General features: G+C 33.5%; 1 protein-coding gene across 1 annotated transcript in view; it reads right to left on the reverse strand.

Annotated features, from left to right (window-relative positions):
* The window catches only part of LOC111871667 (disintegrin and metalloproteinase domain-containing protein 22), a 499258-nt gene that overhangs the window by 35457 nt on the left and 435988 nt on the right, over positions 1–27813 (reverse strand). The window contains exons 19-20 of the mRNA XM_033754341.1: positions 10110–10256; positions 5890–5967 (exon numbers count right to left, since the gene is read on the reverse strand). Of these exons, the coding sequence (XP_033610232.1) occupies positions 5890–5967; positions 10110–10256 (225 nt within the window). The remainder of the gene's footprint in view (positions 1–5889; positions 5968–10109; positions 10257–27813) is intronic.

A 27813-nucleotide genomic window follows, 5' to 3' on the forward strand; every position in this document is an offset into this window, starting at 1 on the left:
GTGGTGCAAGGGCCGAAAAGGCCCACCCCTTATACATTCATTCATTCATTCAGTACTGTCAGGGCACACGTACTTGACATTTTATTCTCTCTGGACAATATGACATTTGGATGCGTCCCATGTTATATTATATTAGTAAATGAAAGAGAACAGCCATGGCTAAAGTAGATGCATCATTTATGAGATCTGAGGTTTCTGCAGATGAATATATTTAGATTTCAGTCTTCTGGGTAGTCACTAGTCTGGTAGATGCTTACCAGTGTTTTGGAGATATACTGTGTCTTTCTTCAGGGTTGATGAAGATGGCGGCAGTATTTTATCAGAACATTGGTAACCATCTACCATACGGTATTGTTGTGACCCAAGATGTTGGTGGATCGACGGAATTACGTTGGCCAAGCAGTTGTGTAATAATTCAGTGATGATGACTGTCAGTTGGCTACCTGAGTGTGTTTTCCAACCACAAAGAGCAAATACTCACTACAGAATATAGTGGATTTACTGACATGTGTGTATATTACATACAAGCGCTGGTGGATATAAGCCTGTCCAGACTTCTCCTAGCAAACAACCCAGACAAAAATGCACCCTTAAACTCTTCTCTTGTTCTTAAAAACTAACATAAACTAAAGTTGCAGCCCAATGTCTCGAGACATGAACCCCTCACGAATATCAAGTTACACCAGCGTGAGGTGAAGGATAGGTCCAAAACAAAATACTCCAGGACTCCACTAATTTATGAAAATGGCAGGGGTAGATATAACATTTTTAAGTAGAAGCAGGTCAAACTTTTGATATGCTATAGATTTTAGAGGGCATGACCCCAGACATCTGACTCAGGGTTCCTAACACTACAGGGGTGGTACAACCCTTTGCAACAGTATCACATCCCAGAAAACAGCAATCTTAAGATTTATACTCGTTTGAGAGAACACTGTCATAATTTGATTTTATAAAATTATACTTTGCCATATCTATTGAATATACCTACTGCATTAGAAATATACGTGTATGTATAACATTTTGCACATACTGGGGTCATCTGATGATATTTTAAAAGAAACTGCTTGTGATAAATATGTGTGATAGATGTACTTCACTGAAGATGAATATGTCAGAATAAATGTGGTCTCAATGGATTTTAGTTACTGACCTTGAGGTGTCTAATAGGAAGGTGAAAGTCACTTCTAGTATAATACTGAAATATGTTTTAAATTAAATATCAGCAAATCCTCTGTAATGTTCTCTTTCATTTCTGTATTGCATGGTAATGCCGATGCAATTTTTATTGACAAACACTAACAAATATTTTAGCCATTAAAGAAAAGAGACAAATACAGCACTGAGACAGCTTAAACTAATGTGTCTCTCTCTTTCACAAATTACATGTTCACAGCTCAAAGACATTGAACGACTTTTGCACCTAAGACTGGAACTGCTGACCACACAAGTTATTTGCAAAAATCTTCTCCCAGTAAGTGGCCAACATGTGATGACCAATGAGATGAAACACATTGAATGATTACAACATTCACCCTTGAAACATGAAATTTCAATCCAAAGAAAATCAGTCCAAAACTGGAAGTGATATTTATGTGACAGTGATTGCCAGATATCACACTGCTCTAGGAGGGATGCATAACAAGTTTTCTACACAGCATTAGAGTGTATTTAGTACACTGTACAGAAAAAGAATAGAAAGAACTTGAAGAATAAAAATAATGACAAAGCAGACAGCAAAATAATAAGCAAAACACTTCACTGTGGTTTTGCAGAACTTGTAAATGAATAAATGTAACCAGGCATGTAACCAAGAAGTAATTACTAAACATAGAATATTTCTGAAGTTCAATTACAGATAACTGAAACTACAGTAGAATTTTAGTAGATACAGTCAGTTTTCTAAGATCTAAGAGATATCTGTACATGCATTCCCATCAGTAAATTCAGTCCATGTTTTACTACAACACATTCATTTACAAATAAGCTGTGGTAAACAATGGGAACTGCTTGAAGTTGGTTCTTTGAGAACCATACCAGCCAAAAACTAGAATGACTTCTCAACTGTTCTATTTACACCTAAGTGAGACAACTATAAAGATATGATGTGACACTTGACAATGTAATAGTCCATGTTCTTAGGCATGAGATTTCATGGTAGCAAGTTATAAACCATTTTGGGGAAATTATTTGTTGAGTTATTTGCTATAAAAGGCATCAAACCATGTATTTAAACAAAAAGAATTATTGTAAATTACTTTCAAAATTCTCATCTTGCCTGCATTAAACTGTAACTTCATTGATAGTTACATCATATTTAATCATAACTTTCCATTATTTGCATTTAATTTAATGTGAACATAACAAAGTACCAAATGAAACAGCCCTATCAAAATAAAATGAACAGGTTCACTCATGTACTGTGTAAACCAAATTAAAAGGTATAAACATGTTTATGTAATTGACTTCCTATTGGAATCAGAAGTGCATTGAGTGTCTCCTACAGTAATACCACACACACACACACACACACACACACACACACACAATTGTATTACCCTTTGTGCTTATATGTATGAAATCTGTCACAGCAATAATCCCCAGTGAAAAATTACACTTGTAACATAACATTTATGTCATAACAAGTGTCATATGGCTTGTGTCAGTGAAAGTAGACTTTGCTATACCCTCATACCCTGACCTATGACTTTCCAAATTGTGATCCCATTAAATTAACATGCATTAGACTTATGTCCTAATTTTTTGACTTACTATTTCAAACTCATATTTCAGACCTTGGAGACAGCTTATTCAGAAAGCCCAAACCCCAGTGACCACTCTTCTGGCATCCTGTGCTAAGCTAAATTTATTGTAAAATCTCCCATAAACAGAGCTATCCTATATGAATTTGGTAAGATGTTGAAGATATCAGATTTTGCTAACATGTTAATTTAATTACTTACAAAGTTTATAAATGCTTTGTTAGCTTCAAAGCTTCAACTGCAACTCTTAGCAATCCATGTTGCAAAACTCTGGTTTCTCACATTGTAAGTCTTTATGGTCCAATATAAGATATTAAATAACCACCTTAATTTTAGCATTTCTAAAAGCTTAAATATTTAATGCTGGGCTGATATTCCTTTATCAATTGTACAACAAAAAATATAATTGTAGTTTAATATGGGATGAAACATTAAAAAAGTGGTTCTGAGAACTGAGCTTCTAGAACATACCATGTTACAATGAATTGGACTTATGACCCATTTTCAAGAATGTATTCAGTTGTTAGTGTGACACATCACTGTGTATGCAATTAAAAATGAATTTGGATTAAATGTATGTGCCAAAATATGAAGAGTGCTAACACGTTATACTGCACAACAAGAAGAATATGGTCTTCTGGGTTGTAACACAATGTAGTTCAGAAGAAGCCTGACATTTCAGAGGAAAATATCTTCTCATTCTTCAGGGTTTAAAATTAAGCCAAGCAACAAACCAGGAAAAAGCATATGGTAAGCAGAGCTTACATGGTGTTACAACCCTGAAGAGTTTATTCTTAATGGTCACCACTGTGAGAACCTCAAACCCAACATGTGTACCAACCATTAATCGCTTTCATTAATATTATACTAAGTTATTTTGAAGTTTCATGGACAAGTTTGAGTATGCCAGATGTAGGATTTCAAACAGCTGAAATGATACAGCATTAAAGTGCATTTTATGTTCAATATATCCTGTGATATAAAGTGCAAGGATGAAGATAAATAAGTTCTATCTATGGAAAAAGAATATTGTGGCATGTAGACCTATTATTGGGCAACCACCGAGAAATAAGCAATTACAGAACAGACGCTGCTAAGTAATGGCTCTTCAAGGAACGGCCGTTGTTAGGCAGTGGTTGAGTAGCAATCATGCAGAAATCCAAGTAGACACAAACACAACAATGGAACATCAAGAGAGGTTCAGTGTTCTCTGTGCAGTCTCTGCCAAGATGTTATAAGCACGAGGAGTTAATTTGTAAAAAGGATCTCTGATTGTGAGCTTCAAGGGGCTTGGTGACAAGGCAACCTGACAAGCCATAAACCGCCACTCACAAAGTAACTCTGACTCTGACTGTTAGAAGTGAAGGGTTGGTTGGTGAGTTAGAGAGCTGCAGTTGCTGTGAGAAGCTGGGGACAGTTTAGGAACCCAGAGGAAGGGGAGCATTCACCACTGGAAGCTGCTACCATGCAATGGCTAGTTGAGACTGTAACAGACTGAGGACACTGGTCTTTGTGTGATAGTGACTAGTAAAGTGTAGTAACGAGTTGTGTGTTTAGGCACCCAATCCGTCAGGCATGTTTGTAGCCTAGATTGGATCGATGGAATTTTACAATAAACTAAACTAAACTAAATCAGATTACAAATCCAAACCCCATCTGCAATCACTCCATACATGTGACAATATAGTGATGTGTATAGTACATAGCATAGTGTTTAACATGAAAAATATTTTATGCATTGGGATGGGTATTGCTTTTGAGAAGGAAATGAACTCATTACATTACATATTACAGTTCTTTACTGAATATAAACTGGATATTTCTTAATAGAACCTTAAGGAAGTCACTGATAGACATTATATGTACAAATATAATCAGCAGTAATGAATTTAAACAACAGAGGTTTTTGTACGTTCTCAGTGTTTACCAAGATACCACATTGAACAAGCAAGCAAATTTTAGTAGGGCTTCCATGAAAGCTACACCAGTGAAAGCAATACTTTGGAAACACTTTTAGATGTTAATAAATATTAACTTTATTCATCTTATAGTACATTATTACAACAAATCTTTGAAATTATATTCATATGTAAAATTTTTGTATATTCTCATCTTCATTATATTAAAATTAATATACTCTAAAAATCATTTAATTTCATTTTAGCATTTCTAAAGTTCACTTTCACTGCTCCTTCAAGGAGAAAATATTAGCAGAAGGGTGAGGCATAAAGGTACATAATCAGTTTTGCATTTGTTTTCAAACTCATGACAAGAACGCAGGTCCTGATTGCAAAACAGTGGTGTTATGGATTTTTAATTTTAAAAAAATTGGGAGAAAAAGTTTTGACTTGAATGTGAAAAATTATATTAATCTGTCTTTAATGCAGTGTAGGCTTATTTAAGAGTCAGCAAGTAATATTAAGACTTGGAAGTAACATCTATAAACAGATCTATCAACTTGTGTATTTAAGATGGACAGGTGCCAACATTTCAGGCAAGTCTCCTGTCTCCATCCTCAATGCAGAAGAGTGAGTCTACTACCAAACCACAAGGCGTCACATTCCAGCAGATCAAGAGCAGAATCTGAAATCCTATTTGGCAGGAGTACGAAGTTCCTCCCATAAAATAAAACAAAAGTTTTATTCTCAGTGTTATTTGACCTTGTTGAAATTAATTAAAATTAAATATTTGCTGGTAATAAAATGTTTTTGACTTTTTTAATAAAACACACAAACATAAGGATAGAGAATACACAAATCACAAACAATACTATTAATGAAGATACTAATTTCCCCCTTAAACAAATGGCATTGTTGAGAATCTGAATATTTTTAGCTTCAAGAATCACAAAGCTAGTGGTCAATGTTTCAAGCCACTAAACTGCATAAAATTAATCTTAATGCTCAGAAAGAAGTAACTTCTGAAACCTATTTAAATGTTTAAATTGAAAGAGCAATTTTTGTTACTCAACACAGAAACTGTGAAGTGTAAATACTTTAGTTGTTGAAAAGTAACAGTCATTCAAGAAGCAGAGCCTTTATACCTCACCCCCCAACAGGAAGCATGAGAAGTTAATGTATCAAACGAGGTTTGTGTTCTATTACTACAGTCATGTGATTCAACTAACTGGTGGAAGCGTGTGTTGAGGCTGCCAGCTGTCATAGCATTCACCGGGCAGAACAGCACCCGCTGCGAATCTCCACGACTAACAAAAACAGACATAACAATTCCTCAGTCAGCCCAAGCTCTCAGCCAATTCCCCTTCCTCTCATTCTTTGTCAGAGTAGAATTCCTCAGTAGGTACATTATCAAAAATAATCCAGCACATTCTTATATGTTTATGAACACATATTTTTGCAATATATCTAAATTTCAGTCTACCATATATTTAAGTTTAGAATGTACTAGAATACTAACTCACAATACTATTAGCTCTTTCTTCTTAGCAACATGTATTTCTTAATTTTCTAAAAATGTTAGGAAAAATTCAGCATGTTTTTGTACTGTTTATATTCTTCAGCACAGAAACAGATAACACAGTGCATGAAACTGACATTTATTGTTTTGAATTATTAACAAACATAATATGATATTTACTGTACTAACAACTTGTGCTTAAAAAATATCATTCACCTAAATTTTCAGTAAAAATTTTGCAGCTTTTCCAATGCATAAATGTTATTAGCATTACTGAAGTCAGTCCAAAAATTCAACATTACTGAGGATCTCCCTCCATACAAAAGTCTCCTTGCATACAGAATAACCAGCAGTGAGCATACAAGGAAAGAATAAAGAAGAAACATTGTTCACATAGGCACTGATACTCCAAACAGGGTTACAGAGGCAGTTTGAAAAAGGGGATGAATGTGTATGATTTATTATGATTCCATCACTATCACATTATTAAACAACGTATTTCTGTTTCTAATAGATATTTGTTGTTAGAGGCTTTCAGTACTACACATATATAAAGGTTGATTTCAGTCTTGTTTAAAATAATTCCAGTTTTTTGAACTAGTAAGTTCATACAGATGGATTCATTTATGGTACAGACGGGTTCCAGGAAAAATTCTTCTGTCATACCCCCAATTAAATCAAATATGTATACTGGCATGCATTGCAATTTGTTGATTCAAGTATACATTACTTAACTGCTAAAGGACAATTTCTAATGCATAATAAATAATGACACTTGCAGAAACCTGTAAACTTCTGGATGAAACATCAGATGAAGTCAGAGCTTTGTTACTGAGGCCCACTATAATTAATACTGTTACTCACTTAATCTTTTACACTTACTTAGTTATAATTTATTTCTTATTAGAAATCATCATCATCATCACTGGTACGACAGCCCTTTGTGAGCCCTGGCCTTCATCAGGATTGCTCGTCATTATTAGAAATAGAATGTAATTAAAAATCATGCTGAAGAGACTATAATTCTCATCTACATATTCTTAATATTTCTAAAAAATCTCTGTAAATAATTTAAATTCCTTTAAAAATATTCAATATAGCATCCTTCACCCTGAAATATTTTTTATTTGAGAATGATATTAAGACGGAATTAAACTATATATGGTTCTAGAAATATTCTGCCAAAATATATTCATGCTCTTTGCAACAGATTTTGCAAACAGGGAAACAATGCAGATCTATGCAATGTGGAAGTGTTACATTACCTCAGTATAAATATGTCAAAATGGAAAACAAGCGCTGATAAATGTGTCGTTCAAATACTTGAACTATAGGATAATTAATTGGAAATGAACAGAATATTAAATGGCTTTGGGGCAGATGTCACATGATATGGAAGCTCAATGTACATCAGAGCATGAAGAGGAAAGTAAATATTTCCTAGAACAGGTATCATCACTAAAACATAACAGATATTAGTGCATATCAGTTAGAAACCTAAATTTTAACTATGTGACAAAAATACTGAAAATTTCCGTCACTCTTCCATGCAGATGTATGTTTGAATTCTGGAACACAATGGGATTCATGAACTTCAGATCTGTGGTACTATGTGGAAAAGGAACATATCCAGTTGAGAGAATACATGAGTTATTTCAAGAAGCCATCCCTGATATAGAATTATGCACACATCTCCGTGTTCCATGGATTTTTTATGCAGCCTTTTGACTTTCCAATAAGAGTCTCCAAATTGTCTGCGAATTGAGATTGTCTTAGAAATATCTTCCACATCATAATATTTATATAAAAAGAAAATCTATTTTTTCATACATTTTACATATATTCAAACACCATCTGATATGATATCCACAGATAGTTTTCCAGTTCTCTCAAGTACTCAAATCTGCTTTTTTCTCTTTTATCTCCCATTAATTATCTAGGATAAAAATACACGTATAACTCAGTTCAGCGAATATTAAGCCACTGTACATGAAATGCCATAAATTTAATACATATATATAAGAGTGATTTATAAATTTTGTTTACCACCAAGATGCTGTGTATATACAGCAAGAAGAAGAATTACACATACTTGCTTTCTGACTGTAAATTATGCAAAACATAATTTGTCTCCTGATTTAATATAGCTAAATTCTTGACAGTGTCCATATAATGCAACCATATAATCACACAGTAGATATGGTCATATATTGGTTGCATGTCACTGATTTCTCTTCAAATCTTCAAAGCAAATGTGCTATAAAGTTGAAACTAACTGTACAATGCTCAGTACTGTTTCTCCTCTTGTATGCAAGTGAATGTAAAGAAATAAACTGTAGACTAGATGAACAAGTAACACTTGCTTTTCATAGGAAGCACAACAAACAAACTATATAAAAAAAAATTTCATCTCCAAGAATACATTCCTATAATGTATGCAGACATCAGTCAGTTTTATTTGAAGTAACAAAACTATTTCATGATAGTTAATCTTTCTCCAGGAAGTAAGTGTTTTCTCTTTCCATATGTATCAAAATTAATTGCATTTCCAGCAATTTCTTTTTTAAAAGAAAATATATTTAGACAAGGTTAAAAAGAATTTTTATTGTAAAATTAAACACATAATGTGGTATTATAAATTAAAATATAGACTTATGGCTAGATCTTAAGAAACTGATGGGATTTAGAGAGCAGCATTAAAGGTTACTACTATATGAAAATTAATGTAAAACTCTTTGGAATAAAATATGGAATCTGTCTAATCCGTAAATGATGACACTTAAATGGAGAAGCAAGACAATTTAAAATGACATTTATCAGTTGATCATTTTGAAAAATTTTATATAAAATTATATATATGAAAAGTATTTTAAAATGTTGTCTGTATTTTAACTGATATATTTATGATATGAAAAATAATACCAAGCAAATAGACACAAACTTAGAAAGTGCCTTATATCATTTAAATGCATACAATCTGTTGTATGTGTCATTTTTCATTTCATCTTCTCTTAAAAGGAATGCTAGACCCATATGAACAAATTTGACAGTCAAAAACAACTAATGACAGTACTTATAAATTCTATGCAACAATATTAACCTTTTATTATAAACATAAGAACACGGAAATAAATTTAGTAATGATGAATATTTTGACAAAAGCTTCATAAAAAAATTATATCTGCTGCATAATGAATGAAGCAGAATTCAGAACAGTTTATGTAAAAATACCTTGCAGTATAATTGAAATTATAAAATATGTCCTTGATTTTAGCATTTACTACATTTATTTCTACAGTTGTGATTTAAAAGCAGAAAACAATACTTTCCAATTGGCTCCAAGTGACCATAACCATTTTTGCAGTGCTAAAAGAGGAAATTACTGTATAGTAGAAGATAACTGAATTTTGTGCAGCAGAATATTACAAATCACCCCTACAGTAGGTGTCAAGTATAATATTAGAAGAGACATTCACCACCATATGCAATTTTCTGCAACATCTTATTCTCCATTCTTCTGAACAACACATTCACTTCTGAGCTTGCTGTATGATATACCAAAATTAATAATGTTGTACACTAGAGCCAAATGAAAAATTTTGTTCATATTATTAAGAGTAATTTCTGATAATTTTCTAACACATTTGCATTTACCTGGTAAAACTGCTAAAATCATTGGTTCATGTCAACATAAATGCAACAAGATCTTCTGAATAAAAAGAATCAATTTTCAAGTACAGCATATGGAAATATAATTCTTCAAAACACCTTAAAATCGTTACGGATATGAGAGGTAAAATATTCAAATATATATGTACTTCTCTATTTTGGTGGCACAGAATAACTAATGGTTTCATATGCAACAATAAAAATGAGATATGTAGCTCTTTGCAGGCAGCTGTCCTTGTTTCGTGTGTGAGAATGTCTTACCTATATGAAGGCATGCTGCCAAATGTTAGAATCTTGTTCACACTTTCCATGGCAGCCTCCTCAGGGTTATGGTTTGGCCCTTTGCCAGCATAATTCTTCGTGGGCTTTTTCACATATGGCGGGTCATATTTCGGCATTGTGCTCTTCCTTCTGGGAGAAAAATTAAAACAGAAAAGAAAGAAAGAAATAAATAAAGAAAAAAGAAAGCAAGGTAGAAGGAAATAAAGAAAGAGCAAAGTAATAGTCCACATAATTATAAAAACATTTTTCAAGGATGTTTTCATATTTTAATAAAACTCTCCACCTCCTTATGGAACTATTAAGATGTATAACACTCAGACAAATGAATCATACATAGACAAGAGGTGAATTATCAAACATACATGAAATATTGAGAAACAAAGATACAGTTCACTAATTAATATACCTTACAACAAAGAAGTTTGTGCAAGTCTCAACATATTCTACTTGAACCAAATTAAAGTTGAGCTGCTTGAATATTGAATAAATAAAGAGAGCTTGAGTTTCATAGAATACTTATTCATTAAGCAGTATATAACAAGAAATCCATGAATGAACCTCCACGAGTTCAATATCCAGTCCAATTTGGACAACGGAGCAGTGAATTTAGGAATTAGGTATGTATGTATGTATTCAGAGCCATATAAAATATTTAAAAAGTATAGGCCAGGTATGACTATATGTTCTCAGTTACCATTTTCAAAGGTATGTCAGATCAAGTTATTTTGAAAATAATGAAATATTATTATTAATTATTGGTAACTGAGTTTAGGCAAATGAAAAAATTATGTAAGTAAATGATACATTAACCTTCAGATTAAAACTTTCCTTATAGAGTTCATATCTTGAATTAAATGGCAGTAATTAATATAAACTGTGTCCAAATTTTTAAAAACAAGAGTTTTTCCAAAACTGTTGATGATAAAATAAAAGATATATTAAAGAAAACAAAACTTAGGCAATGGCACTGAAGAAATTTAATTGTTATAACATGTGATATGAAAAAGACTTCGGTATGGAACTGTTAGAATATACACATAAGAATAGTGTGTAACTGTTTTATTTATATGCCTGCTCTGTGAATATTATTGTTTTCCACACCAAGGTATTGTCCTCACAAATTTACTTTGGTATGGTATCCCTGGTTTTGGGTCCACTCAGCCACCTATCCCATGGATACTGGGGGTGAAGCTGATCACTCACCTCCAAATAGTGATGAGGTAAAGAATACATGGTTCTATACATTCAGTCTGCATATGCCTTCATGGCATAATGTTTAATCAGTGAAGCACAGGGACAATTTCCCTTACCCCCAAATCATATCATGGTACACAAACCAACATCATATATCTCACATTGGTAAGGAATATGCTTATCTTTGTTGTGAATTGAACAGACACAAGTCTGCAATTGATTTTCTCTGGGTGCCCAGAGCCGCTCTGTGCTGGCTTCCAGGAACTTTAGCTTTTATCATAGTATTTTGCCAGAACTGTTCTGGACAATGTGGAGAAGAGAAAATTCTTGACCCTACCGGGACTCAAACTCTGACTCCTCGGTTGTCCAGCCTGATGCCAGTCAAAATATTGCCTAAGCTCTCCCGGCTCCCTACAGTATATATGTATGTGTGTGACATTATTCTAAAATCATCTTCTTCAGAGACTCTGATAGTTCATGTCTCATCTTTATGACTAAGTCTAAAAACAAGCCATGTCACATACTGTCATTTCAGATAATGGGTAATGTACTATCCAAATACTGGTGATAGAACTTGATCATCTCATCTATTTATATTTGGAGAACTGATGTGAAGAGGAAGAAAAAGGTTCAGTGGACTTGAGTGTTGTTGATATAAATTCTCACGTTGTTCTGAAGCCTTATCATTAAAATACAAGTAAAACACAAGCACAGAAATCCTGATATGAAGTCTGTGTTTTATAATCCAACAACTACAGCTCAATAAAGAAAGAATGAATGAAATGTAGATGTAATGGAAATAACGTTTCTTTTTAGCTTTGTTAGTATAAATATGTGCAAGCTGCAGAAAAGCTGAATATCAGTTCTCCTCGACCTGCTTTCCCTCATTCGCAAGCAAGGAACAAACAGGCCTAATGTCAGTCACCACCTGCAAGAGCTTTGAAATTGTTAATATTTTGGCAGCAGGGACATGGCTATGCAATTTGGGCTGCCAGCTGCAGACATAAAAAGATGGGAACCAGCAGGTCTGCAAATTTGTTTCAACAAAAACGCATATAAGGACTGTGTGATGGAACAGTAGTTCGTAAGTGACACCAATGGGTACAATGGGTGATAGAAACATAACTCTTAAAGTCCCATAGTAGATACTTGCGACAATTAAGATTTTTATATAAATAAATATAAGTGACTACAGTTACATGCTTAGTTTGAATTTAGGAATGCAGGTAAGAAAAACCAGACTGGAGTTCACACTTTTAAGATATAACTTCAAAAATTATGTAAGAAAGAAGGGTGAATATGAAGTTGAGTTTAAACACTGATAACTATACAAATGTGATAAATATTTATGAACTAAAATTATGGGCCATGGTTTTACCAAATACAAAGTGAAACTGGAATAAACTGAATGCTGGCACCACGTATTCAGAATTAACATTATTCTAAAATGAACACTCAGATGCACAATCTAGTGTCATTTATACCATTCAAGTATTAAAACTGGGGGTACTTAGTGATGTAGTTGGTTGAGTTATTATGCTACAAGCTTGAAGGTCGCGAGTTCAAGTCCCAATGAGGTGGATTTTCTTTCCATTTGCTTAATCCTTCCAGCCACACTATGGGCCTCGGGTCGACTCAGTCTCTAACAGAAATGAGTACCAGAAATCTTCCTGGGAGTAAGGAGCAGATTGGGCGTAAGGCTTACAACCTTACCGCTATCTGTGAGCCAATTGTCTAGACAATATTTGGGAGCCTCACTGTCTCACAACCCTATGGGCCTTCACAGCCTGTTACAGGGATAGCTTTACCTCATTTTTACCTATTACCTACATAAAAACAAAAATCACCCAATAGCCATAAGAATATTATGTCTGATTAGAGGTTTAATACATCAAAGATTCTGATTCCAATATATTCCATTCATAGGTTTCATTGGAGGAATGTTAGTTCTATTCATCTATGTAGCAAGATTAGCATCAAATTAAATGTTATCGTTATCAACAAAAATAATAATAACATCAATAGGAGCAGTGTTACCTTTACCTTTACCAGCAATAAAATCTACGGAAATTTTTCAATAAATCTCATAAAGTAGGTGAAAATATTTAGGATTTTCTTAATTTCCATATACTTTTCACGGCTGCAATATAGAGCAATGCGGTGCCACAGTATTGAGGGAGAAGTGAATTATAGCTGAGGTTTTAATGCATCCCATATGTTTGTTATTCTGCATATATTTTTTCCATATTTAGTCTCTATAGTATCAGGTTTATCACAGCTTCATCTTAAATGTTTCTGTTATTAGTTAAATAAAACAGAATTTTCATGTTTACAATTTAATGCATGGAGCTGCAGGTGATAAAGCAAAAAGTAAAATTTTTTGTGCTAGAGCACCAGAAAGGTAAAGATGTATTCATTCTATTATTTATCAAGCTTTCTGGGTAGACCACAGCTGTCGGATTGTGACACCATTTCCACTGGCATGTTCTATGGCTCATATATGTGCTCCAAGTGAAGAGCAGCATAGGCCACAGTAATGTATGCACTCAATTCTCCAAGCAAATTGGATGATACAAACTGCTAATAGTATGATTAGACTGAGACTACTGATGTTCAATGATACTGACTACATACCCTATGCATCTTTGACACTGCCCTTTTCCTAGGCAATGTTGGAAACTTTCAGTTATGTAAGAAGCATTAAAGTTACAAGTTGTGGAGGCACACTGGGAAGCAGCGTTCTTGCAAAATGTGTTTTGTAACAATCACCATCCATCTTGTCATGTTCATCAGTGATACTTTCTTTGCCTAGAAACACATATTTTGCATTTGGCATGAATCTGTTTTCTTTCACACAATACATTATTGTAAAATATGGTCCACAATCTGCATAAGTCTTTAACCGAGCAGAGAGTCCTGCCTGGATAGCTTGTTTTGGAGTTTTAGTTGCCTATCTTGCCATACATTTAACACTGCAATCCCTTTACTCAACCAGGATTCTTCAGTTAACACAATATTTCGTTTTTCACTCCTGCATCTTTTAACTTGTCTCAGATATTTCTGATGTCAATAGACTAACTCATCACTTTCTATAAGAATGGTTTCATTTCCCCTTATTTCATAAACAAAATGTATTTAGAATAATGCGAAAAGTCAATCCTTTAAAATGAGGTTGATCAGGACACTGTTCATATCTGCAAGTGTACAGTTCAGTATTGGCTTTCTAAAGAAGAAATCATGAAATTTAAACTTTACCCCACTTCTGCCTAAATCACTGAATTTCATACATCTCTCCTTTCCCGCTTCCTGGCCCTTGTTCTGTTTCCTTTCAATTTTACAAACAGGCACCCCTGAGATGTGGCTTGTATATCACTTTCACTTCCAACCCACATAATACTTCACTTATTATTTTTTTGTTTTTGTGTAGGTAATAGGCAAAATAATAAGGTAAAGCTATCCCTGTAACAGGCCGTGAAGGCCCATGTCACACATTTTCTTCAGACAATCGGCTCACAGATGGCAGTAAGTTTGTCACCCTTACACATCAGACACCCTTTACTCCCCAGGGTGGTACTCATTTCTTTTAGATGCTGAGTTGACCCCAGGGCTGTGCAGCTGGAAGGATTATGTAAATTTAAAAAATCCACCTAATTGCCATTCAAACCTGCGACCTGCATAGTGCCTCAACCAACTATGCTACCACACACAATTTCTGAAGTTGTCTGTTTACAGTATGTCACTATGTTTTATTTTTACACCAGAAGCTTCAGCTATTTCTACTGATTTATCACGGCAATTCACAATAAGCTACATATTTTGAAATGGAGCAAAAAATATATGGTAAATGTTGAAGTAAAATGATTTATGTATTTTATGGCAATGCTATACTGTACTGTACTGACCATGATGGTTGAATAAGTGTTGACATCAATGTAGGACTCTTACATTTGATTAAATGGTCCTCATTATTTAAGAAAGAAGAAATGCATTTCTACTTGGACACTTCTGTCTCTGTGGCAAGATATAAATTAAAAAGTGGCAAGACCTGCAGGTATGTAATAAAGAAATTATTGCAGTGCAACAAGGGAGTAAAATATATTTATGCTCTTTTTTCTAGAGGAGGTAGTGGCAGGAGAGTATAAACAGTGCCACAAGAACTGTAATCTTGCCTAATATGAAAGTGAGTGGCCAACTTCATGTTCAGGTTGCTTTACTCCTAGTTCCCATTCTTTAGCAGGTCCATGTTCAATCTGGACATGATGGTAAAGAGAAAACAAACCTGACAAGTGTAAATAAACATATATGCTGTATCTCTATATCCCAAGACTTTGATTGTTTTATGGAAGTTTCAGATACAGTATAGAGAGATCCATTACATATGGATTTAACAGCATGTATTAATTAAATGCTTGAAGAACTAAATATTTCTATAAATGAAGACAGTATTTTACTGTACAATATACACACTCATGTTTAAGTGAATATGTAAATGGTTCTTTAATCCCCATAACAGGTTGTGGAGGTCCATAGGGTTGTGAGAGGTCAAGGCTTGAAAATTTTCTAGACAATTGGCTCAAAGATGGTGGTGAGGACATGGAAATATTACTTGATTTTATTTCTCCCAAAAAAAACAATGTTGTGAATTTTATAACTTGACATTATAGAAAATAGAATTGTTATATGCATGCATAAAATTGAAATTTCTATATCACTTTATCCAGTCTAAACAGTGTTCTTGGTCATGCTGGAAGACCAGCATATTAATTTCATACCTTTTATGCTTCAGCTGCTATAGAATCATCAGCATCATCATCACCATCATCATCATATAAACTGCAGACATTTGGTCAAGATTTTTCTCATAACAGGAATTATGAAACATCATTACAAGTATGATACCAGTAATGAAACCAAAATAAATATATGAAACCCAATTATATGATATGACAGCATTCCAGTAAAAGTACTGAACTGTCTTTCCCTATGCATCAAAGTACATTGTTATTCCACAGATTCAACTTGTTTAAAAATTTTGGGTTCACGGTAGATCCAAGAAAATGGAAGTATAAACACTAACTGAAGCTCAAGCTCGTTTTCAAGTTTGGCTCAATTATGACTTGAAAACTTAATAAAAGGTGTTAGAACTATCACTTTTTTGTATGTAACTGCTTAGAGTAAATTATAAATTTGAACATTAACGTGTTTATTATGTTGAATTCCAAAACTACAGAATACAGTGTATTAAGAACTATAATTGAGATGTATGAAGTATCATTGTGTAAAAAAATTTACAATAGCAGAAGAAATTTTGCATGCTCCAAATATTACACAGAATATGAAGTGAACAATTAAGAACAACAGAACAACAGACAGCGACACAAAGAGAAAGAACAACAAGTGAATTAGATTGCATTTGCAGTTGAGAAATGTAACTTTATATATAACTGTCTTTATATAAAAGCTACAATTACAAATGTTAAGAAATATTCTGAATATCAGAAAGAATAGTAATGACAACTCTTCCTCCTGAAGCATGCTGTTTCCAGCATAGTTAATATTTAAGATAAACATTTTGAACTTTAATTATAAATTAACAAGAAGTAAATTGTCTCAATTAGTGCAATTCTGTGCAGAATGTGTGCTGTAAGCATTTGACATAGTCTGATAAAAGTAGGTGTACATGACATAAAGAAGTGAAGCACACCCATTCCTGGCATATATGAGTACAGCCCAACAAACACCAAAATGTAGCTACATCTAATCAACAAGGTATGAGAGACACATAAATTAATTTTCAACAAGAGGAAACTTACTGCATGATGGCCCTGTCCTTCAAGGGCATTGTACTAACAAACATTCTCCAATAAATTAAGAATCAAGTGGTCACTTGTGTAGAGAAACTTAAGTACATTATTAAATTAGCATTTATGAATCATATGACTGAATGCAAACTGCTGCAATTGGGGATACCAAAGTGCTTAACTTGAAAATGCTACAACTTGTTCGAATTGTATGGTTTGAAAATCACATTCATGTTGCTGCAAAACTTAATTGTATTTTTGTACAAGAGTTTCATCTCATTACTTTAATTCATAACAAGGTACAAAAATTGTAATATTTTCAAAAATAAGGTTACACATACACACAGTGAATGTAAACGAATTTTCTACATTGTAGATTCTTGAGCAGAGAAATGTACGTGTATAATATTTCTGCTAAAAAGTTCACAGAGCAAACAAAATTCCTTCCTACTCCATATAAGCTACTAACAGATCCTCATGTTAGAAAATCATTGATTTTTCTACATTGTTTAAGTTTGATATTGAATATCCAGTCTCATAATACATTCTTGTACTGAAAATTATGTTAAAACAACAAAGCACATATATAGAATATGATTTAAAACATATAATTTAATTCTGATAAAATTAAATATACACATAGAGTATAAAAACTGCAGATTTCAACCCAGTAAAATATTAAAAAAAATAATTCATAATTTAGTGCTCATTGCTTTCTGTCTTATTACCTTTAGAAATTCATAACTTTCTAATGTTCTCATTTTACATTATCATAAAATACTTTTACTGTTTAGTACATACAATTCTAATTTCCAAATATATATGTAAATATTTCGTTTTTTTTTATCTCATATATGGAGAAGTGTCTACTCTTAAATTCACTGGCTGTATGGAAACACATTATATTCTGAATATTTTCATGTTAAACGTTATTTCAAAACCAAATTTCTTTTGGAAGAGATGAATACCACAAAATTAAATTTTAAGGACAGTTACATATATGTCTGGAACTTTTTCTGTAACACAGCTGATATTTCATCACATTGTCCCCATTGCAGTGTAGAACCTTTAGTAAAATATACACTGTAAGAAAAATTTAAAACTTTGATTCATTATTTTTGAAATTGTACTTAAATTTCCAGGTAGCATACAACTATTGGTTTTATATAAGACATACCAATGAAGCAGTGTGATATCTTTCAGGCAATCACTGAAGTAAGTGAGACAATTCCATGCATGAAACACTGTCAAACAATGTTGTTTAGAGACAAAGACATCTAAGGACTATCATACCATACCATATATTGTCTGTAGCACTTCCCATATTTTAATAACACTGTAGACTGGAATTTTAGTGTTACTACAAACAAAATACAGTGCAAGAATAATCTTGTGATCATTATTTTAGGTTAGTCTGGCCAGGGGGGAATGCAGGTACTTCTGTGTACTGTAAATCATAAGATAATAATAAAAAATATATATAGCCCATAATCACTATGCAGAAAAAACATTTATGTCGGTGTTCTTAAACATATCTTGATTTGTAGATCTCATCAACTACACTGCTTTCATTACTGACTGAAATATCAACCAATAATATGACTATAGAAAATGAGATCTGAGTTCACATTGATACAATATAGATGAAGAGCGTATTATTATTATTGTTATTATTATTATTAATATTAATAATATTATTACTACTACTACTACTACTACTACTACTAAACTATTAACAACCATTATCATTATTTCTATGCTGTTTACTTCATAGTTTTCTGAATGTAAAACGTATGAATAAGATGTGTAGTAATATAAAAGTACACTGAAGTTAATTTGTCACTGACTGACTTCCTAATACCTTAAATTGCGAAGAGTATCAACTCTGGCACAAATGACACTTTAATATGCACTAAAAATAACAAATTAAAATAATTCCCATATCAAACATTGGTAACAGTATGCATAACTTCTATAACATTGAAGTAACATATTTTGTTAAAATATCTGCATATAGCTACAGTTGTCCAAATTACTGGTCATTTGAAGTTCAAGATAAATAATAAAAGAAGCATGGTACTGCCAAATTGGAAAAGAAAATGTCCCCAACCTCCCTGCCAAAGTCAAAATTACTTTTGGACTTGACATATTAGGTTATGGTTAGAAAAGACTGCCACTGCTTCTACATAAGATGATATTCTGTCAGTGAAAAGTCTAAGTGCTGCTATAAAAGAAAACACACAAACACAAAAAACCTTGGGGGATAAGTTACCATTTTTATCTACACTGCTCACAGTAAAATTTAGTAAAATTGAATGTCTGAAGCCAATGTATTCAGTGGAAAATCATATGTAGACTTCTTTAATATTAATTAATGTAGTTAGATTTGGTTTGCTTTAGAACATGTCATTAGGAAGGTTCAGAAAACCAAGGTGGGGTTGGAATTAAATGGGACACATCATCTGCTGGTCTATGCTGATGACGTGAATATGCTGTGAGATAACATAGGTACCATAAATATGTAAAAACACACCACAGTTAATTGGCGCCTGTAAGGACAATGATCTAGAAGTAAATGCAGAGAAAACAAAGTATATGTCACCGTCTTGTCAACAGAATGCAGGGCAAAATCATGACATAAAAATAGTTAGCGGATCCTTTGAAAATTTGGCACAGTTCTCATATTTGGGAACAAGAGTGACAAATCAAAATTTAATTCTGGAGGAAATTAAGGGATTCAATTCAGGCAAAACTTGCTACCATTGAGCCCAGAAGTTTAATCTTCTTGTCTGCTGCCTAAAAACGTGAAAATTATAACATACATTATTACAATTTTGCCTGTGGTTCTGTATGGGGGCGAAACTTTGTCTCTGACATTAAGGGAGGGACATAGACTTAGGGTGTTTGAGAACAGGGTGCTGAGGAGGATATTTGGACTGTAGAGAGATGAAGTGATAGGAGACTGGAGAGAACTGCATAATGAGGACCTCCATAACTTGTAATCTTTGCCAAATATAATGAGAATGATAAAGTCAAAGAGGATGGGATGGGCAGTGCATGTAACACGAATGGGGGAGAAGAGGGGTTATGTGAAGAACATTGTCTACCAGGTTAAAATCTATTGCCTTTAACACCTGAAAGCCTCTATATGGGATGATGCAGCCACAGTAACACCAAATATTCTTCAAGTAACATGGAACGAGGTCAAATATCGTCTGGATATTTGTTGTGCCACCAACGAAGCCCACACTGAAATTTATTGAGGAAGTTATATACCCAGAAAAAGCTTTGACAGTTTCCTTTTGTAATGGTGTAATCCATAAATGTGGATAGTAAATGCTTTGAGATACAATTATTTTATTTTGGATAACTTTCATCCAGACACTTTGTATTTATTCTAATATTCTGCAAGAGTACCAATTCACAGCTGAAGAGTGCATTTAGAATACTTTATAGTAACTGGATTTGACGTTCCTTCAAAATATTAAATATATTTAAAATATGCTCACTAGCTGAAGATCTCTCATTTCTGAATGCAAGAATATCAAAAATAATTTCAAAAGGAAAGACAGGTCAAAACTTTCTCTGAAGCAGCCTTGCCTCTGGTTAAGGAATGAAGTGCAGCTGTGATGAAAATTAGTGTATACAAGTTAAATTTGTAAGTATAGATGTTATAAAATAGCTTGTGTTTTCTTACAATTGAAATATTTCTATACTGAATAAAAATTTAGTAATTTTTCTAACTCGATCCCACACCACAGCAAATGCCTTTCTGAGGAATGTGCTTTACCTTGTACTGTGTATAATTTAAGTCACAGATGAACAACATTCCTGCCTACATTGTCAATGAAAATATGTAAGATAATATTCATCATGAAATAATGTTGGTGTAAAATTATCTAATTTGTAATACACAAGGCTATTTTAAGTGTCAGTAATATAAGGCTACAGAATTTGTTGTGTGATGAATAAATATATTAGAGTAAAAAGCAATATGTCAATAGGTATCATAAACTACTTTGTGAACATTTAATTATATTCTAAAATATTCTATGCTAAATACCTGACATTAGCATTACCTATGGAATATACTGTATAACAGGAAGCTAAAGTGACTTCACTGCCTTGTAATCTTCAGAAGAATTTTTGTTTGTATAAGTATAGGTAATATATTTGATGGTTGTGGCAAGGCAAAATCTTCCTGTTATGCACAAACATTGTATGGGTTTCCATCTTTTCTGCTTGGTGAGATATGGTTATATGAGGCTAGAGCTATATTGCAAAATGAAGGTTGCAGGTTTGCCTGCAGTAACCGCCTTACATACTCATATCAATCTCAGAATTGATTGCATCTACATAAACACATGACCCACAAACATTCCCACCCTCAGGGCACACTGATCAGCAATTTTTACATTATTGGTTGGAATTTTGTGTGTAAGATGCAGATTTCTTTTGCCCCAGCATCTGTTTTTCACATGTTCTCATGTTCATTCAAATAAAACGAAGTCTCATTTGAAAAGAGATATTAACCAGTCAACAAAAGTACCATTATAAACTAAGTGAACACACCAGTCACCAAAATTACTGAGTCACAGGGCTGCAACGAGTGAAAAACTGCGTTTTTGTACACTAAGATTGTACTTTCAATAATTCCATTGCGTTCCTTGTTTTGGCTTTTGGCATTACTTTCGGTATTTGTTGTGAAACACGCTGCATAGGATTAAGAGGAAAATCTTCAAATCGATCTCTGCTATTGTCCAACATTTCTTGTGTTAATGCTTGCCACTGACATTTTAATTTTATAATAACACACAACCTTTTCTTAATTTACTGGCAAGATTTTGAATCATGTTTCTTTGGGAAACATCCAGAATTTCTCTTAAATTTCTTAACAGACTTAGTTATATTTCTAAGACCGCGCCATAGCTCAAGCAGTTAGTCGCTGGCTTTCCACTGCGGCAGCCCGGGTTCAATCCCAGGTCTGGTCAAGTGGGATTTGTGGTGGACAAAGTTGTGATGGGGCAGGTTTTCTCCAAGTACTTCAGTTTCCCCTGCCAATCTTCATTCCACCAACTGCTCCACAATCACCCTCACCTATCATCTGGGTCTGGTACAATAGGCCAGAAAGTGGCTGCAGTACAAGTGACTTAGTCCCACCCCACTAGCATTAAAAAAAATATACAGTGGAACCTTGCTTATGAGCACCTCTCATAATGAGTAATTCACATAATGAGCAAAACAAATTGTAAAAAATGACTCGCTTAACGAGTGACGTTTCGCATAACAAGTGACGAGAGGGGAAGTCCCGGATTGTGTGCTTGCTACATCAGTCTGTGTTTAGCACTCGTTCCGCTAGCATCTTAGTGTCGCTTGTGATCACACATTTTTCCAAACTTGTGTTCAGACATATTATTTGTGATTTTTGTTGTGCAAAGTTTAATAACCCTTGCAAAAATGTCCCCGAAGAAAAAGCCGCAAACAGACAGCCATAAGAGAATAAAAATAACCATAGAAATTAAACGTAAAATCATTGAAAAGCGAGAACGAGGTGTGAGCATGGCTGATCTAACACGGACATACAATCAGTCTACATCAACGATTTGCATGATTTGGAGTTGCATTGTGTTTCACAGCAAGAAGTTGTGGAGGAGAGTTTGTCAGAGGAGGAGGAGAAGGTAACAGCAAAGCAACAATCTTCTGGTGCAATAAGAGAAATGCTGAAAGCATGGGAAACTGTTACATCGTACATTGAGAAGCCTCACCCTAATAAGGCAGTGGCTATGAGTGCTACAAATTTATTTAATGATAATGCTGTGTTGCATTTTCACCAAATTTTGAAGCGTCAGCAAAAACAAATGTCTCTAGACAGCTTTCTAGTAAAAAAGAATTAGATAGGTATCATAAATAATAAACTAATTATTTCGATTTTTTTTCCGCAAATTGAATTAGCATTCCAGGTTGGTTCATTCCGCACAGAAGAAAAGATGAAGATGATTCACGCTCCTTAACAATGTATATATAATTTTCTTTGAATAAACGTTATACATAACATTTTTTGAGTATTTTTTGGCATGGAACACATTATCGTATTTTACATTAATTTATATGGGAAAAATTGTTTCGCTTAACGAGTGTTTCACATTACGAGTAAGATTCTGGAACGAATTATGCTCATTAAGCGATGTTCCACTGTATTTCTAATAGTGTTCGTGTAAAACATTTGATGTCCAAGTGTAAGAATGACGTGTGCCCAACAGATGGATCTTTTGAGAGCTACAGCAAAATTAGCAAAACTATAGCCTTACAAAACCATATCTGTGCAAATTTTAGTCACATAAAGCTGTAGTTTCTCAAATTGGCATATTCAGTCACCCCAGACTGGCACTCTTTATCCTCAGCTAAACTCTCTTTCAGGTTTCATCTGAATGGGCATGCGAGTACACAAAACAATATAAACTAGAACACAAGAAATTCCCATATTTCAGACTAAGTTCCACTTCATGATATAAAATTTGAGAGTTATGGGCCCTGTGTTTCTTGCAGATATATTTGACTCTATGAGATATGTAAATGAGCTAATGCTAGCAGACCAGTAAACTTAGAAGGGTGATACAGCCCCAGTCTCTATCACTGCAGCTGTAGGAGAAGGAAATGCAGAAACTCATGCAATCAGGACACATAGAGGAATGGCCATGACTCAGGACATTTGCTCTTCTGTGCAAAAACCTAATTGGATAAGTGAGACTTTAGGTCCTCACAGAATTGACTGTGAAGATTACCTTCTCCTTATATGTAACACCACACAGTTTAGTAGACAGATAAAAATGTTTTGAAGACAGCAATTTCATCCAAAAAGTTGGTATCTGTCTGCCTAATTATATGGTGCCTCAGCCCAGAAGACAGTAATCTTCAATCAAACAGAACTGAAATATTATTTTGAAATGAAAATTATTCAGCCACATTTTACTTAAAAAATTGAACAATACTCACAAAACTTCACATGTAAGATAACAGAAAATGGTTTGCCTTGTGACCTATAAACATTAAAAGTATCAAACAATTTAACTCTTACCTATATATACAACAATGGAATATTTCTGCTAATGTATCCATAAAGAAACAGCTAACAACTATTAGTAGCAGCTTATATAGCTAATATCATGAAGCTTCTGGACTACATAAAGAATTCTCTCCTTGTCAGAACGTTAGTATTTTGTCTCATATCATTTGTCAATGCAGCTAATAATCATTAATTATGAAGGAAATTACTTTCACTGACAAAAGAATGTATAATTTCAATGTCTTTATCAGTACTCTTCAAATCTCAATGTTTAAGAACACCGAACCTAATGAGATTACTTACAAAAACAGAAAGGAAAAAAAGAAACTTAACATGAGAAACTACCTGCTGCTGATTTGTTTTCTGCTCACTAACCTGAGGCAGAGGGAGAAGTTTTTGTGTACTACGACTGACCTGTAGCAGAGAGCCATCAGAGCAAAAACTATGAAAACCCCCCCTACCACCGACATCAACATTACAACAAGGAACACTGTGTTTGTACTATGGTAGCTCTCTACATGATTTCAGATATTTGAAAACAAATACATCATCATAAAAATGTTCCAAGTATTTACCAAATTGCAATTAAATATTATTATGTTTATAACAAAAAATTGAAAGCAAAATTATCCAATGATAATCAATAAATAACACATATTACAAATTTTGATAGTTGGCAGTAGCCCATAATAAATTTTTAACAATATTTAATTATAAAATGTTTTGAGAACAGTATTCATTATTGTGTTGAACGGTTGTTACAAGCAATATTAAGATATAATATGAAATGTGTTTTAGTAAGACGGAGAGAAACACATCAGTGTTGCAAATATAAGTCACCATAGTGTTCATTCCAATTATTTAAAATGTGTATAGTCACAAAAGTGTCAAAATTTAAAATTTTGTTTGCCATTTGTCAGTGAATATTGGAAGTCACTCACAGTTGGTGTAGACCAGGCCAGCAGGTGACAGGTGGAATGCAGTCAGGGTGATAGTATGTTGTGTGCATTCAGTAAGTGTTAATACATGGGCGCAAGTATGATTTGGTTTCACGTAAAAATATTCCATGGTTTCCGGTGATTGGATGATTGATTGCCGAATGTTGGTGGGACCAATCATTTGGTGATTGATGGCACAGACGTTAGATGATGTTTGGTTGGAATTCGGGTCCCAGCGATCCAGCCATGGCATGCAGACAGAGAGACAGAGAGAAGAGAAAAAAAAAAAAGGAAAAAGAGAAAAAAGAGAAAAGCACAAATCAGCAACAGTGATGCATCAAGAAACAATAAACAATGCATATCAACAATTCCAAATATTGACCAAAAACAATACTGCAACCTCTTACTAAAAGAAGAAAAAATTGGAATAAATAAACTACACATATTTACCATAATAATACATCATACACTAGTACAACATACATGGGAATATTACATAGTAGTTACAGTATTAATAGAGACAAACATGATTAAACAATTTAAATCAGCTTTGTATGAAACCGACCAAGTACATATTTACGATATAATACGAAACAAAATTTTAATACTAATTACTGATCATAATTATTATCTAACAGAGATCTTCAGATTGAGCAATAGAAGAAGCTGAAAGTGTGTTAACTTTGAAACCATTACAATTTTTTTTTTCAAAACATAATTCTTCATAGAATCTCAAATTCCTGCTTGTACATTAACTTTACACAAAATTGCTTACAGAATCTCATTTTTAATAATGTGGACATAAAGCAGGGAATACTGTCAGAAGAGAAATAGATACTTTTTCATGTTTTAATATTGACATTATGATAAAAGAAGTGTATCTTGAATGTACTTGGTCAGTATTTGTTTTCTAAGCATTTCACTTATATGAATCATGAAATATGCACTGAACATGAAAGCCACGAATAATAAAAATCAGCGAAGCATGTGCCACGAACGAGCCAACGCACATATGGATGAGCAGATGAACATGTCATCACTGCAAATAGATAACAAATAACAAGCAAATCCAGAGAAATATGATTATTGTTCTCTTTGTATAGCAAAATCTAACACACAAACACAGCAACATCCAACATAACTAAATTATTCAAATAGGGGGACTAAGGACTAGACATCACAAAAGGACATTAGTTTTGCATAATAAACATCAAAATAACATATTTACTGACTCACTTTTAATCCAAAAATGTCCTCATAAAAAGAGGAGTGGACAGAATTAAAGAAAATATAGACTTATATGTTTGCAGAAAAGTGTGTTTTAAAAGTATGTTATTGTTTTATTCAACTTAACTATGAACTGATATCAAAGCAAATTACTGTACATTCTTTCTCCCAAAGCAACACTAAGCTGACACATACTGTGCACCAATATTTACAGAACCAGAGTATAAACACTACTTTACTCTAATGCACTCGATAATTCTTGTTGGATTAGAGGTTATCAGAGCAGTGATTATGTAGAGTATTATCTTCTAGGATATGTTGCTGTGTAGTCCAGAAAATGTTCTTCAATGTTTGCGTGAAACATCAGTGAGCTTCTACTGGACTATGTAATATCATGTCCAAGAAGACAGTACTCTGACAATTCTTGTTATGCCAACTGGAATGTTAATTCCAACAACTGTCCAAACATACCTCCCATGGCAGAATCTAGTGTCTCATCATTGGCACAATATATCTCTAATGAAACATACTACATGAACTCTGTAATGTTTACAGCTGCAGCACATAAAGACAAATTTCTGCTTTTTAATTAGTACTGAGAATTACATTTTCCCTTGTTTCTTTCTACAAATATTTTCCCAATATAAGATATATTTATGAGGTACAATCATAACATATTCCTTCTCAAATTGCATATTATTATCCTCTGTATGTAACCAGTGCAAAGATTTCCTTTTGTTTTATATTGATGTTATATAATTTTAACTTAAAGTCAAATTTGAATGTTTTCCATTTTAAGGCACATTTTAGAGTAAGTGTAATGTTTTTCTTCTCTTTTGGTTTGTAATTGCCTGTTATGCCTTGTAAGTAACTGATACAAGGCCTCCGACTAATTCTGATATTGCTTAATTCTAAATCTGATCCCAAATTTCAGATCTTCATACTTTTCTGAAGTTTGTGCTTACTTACTGACAATCTCTTCCTAACTTTTACAAAGAGAAGATAGTGGTTAGTATCACAGTCAGCTCCTCTGAAAGATCAGACATCAGTTATAATTGAATGCCATCTTTTATCTATTAAGTTATGATCAATTTTATGGTGTGTCTGCTGTAAGAAGTCCAATTGTATTTGTAGGTGCTATGATATTACCATCATCTGCAGCACAAGCATGAAAACCAACATCACCACAAACATAATTATTGTTAATACATTTTTAAATTGCCAAGTTTACTATTTTATCCTGTTACTAGTATTAATTTAACAAGGCCTCTCATTTCCAACTGCCAGATTCAAAATATGTTATTTCTCAAATTTTGTATTGAAGTTACTGGACAAAATAGCGGCCTCCGTAGTCTAGAGGTAACGTTCCCACCTCATGACTCATAGTACGCGGGTTCAAATACCCGGCGGAGGTCGTCGAATTTTTAAGGGTGGAAAAATTCAGGAAACAAGTCCTCCGG

Source organism: Cryptotermes secundus, unplaced genomic scaffold, assembly GCF_002891405.2.
Source record: "Cryptotermes secundus unplaced genomic scaffold, Csec_1.0 scaffold233, whole genome shotgun sequence".
Classification (NCBI taxonomy): domain Eukaryota; kingdom Metazoa; phylum Arthropoda; class Insecta; order Blattodea; family Kalotermitidae; genus Cryptotermes; species Cryptotermes secundus.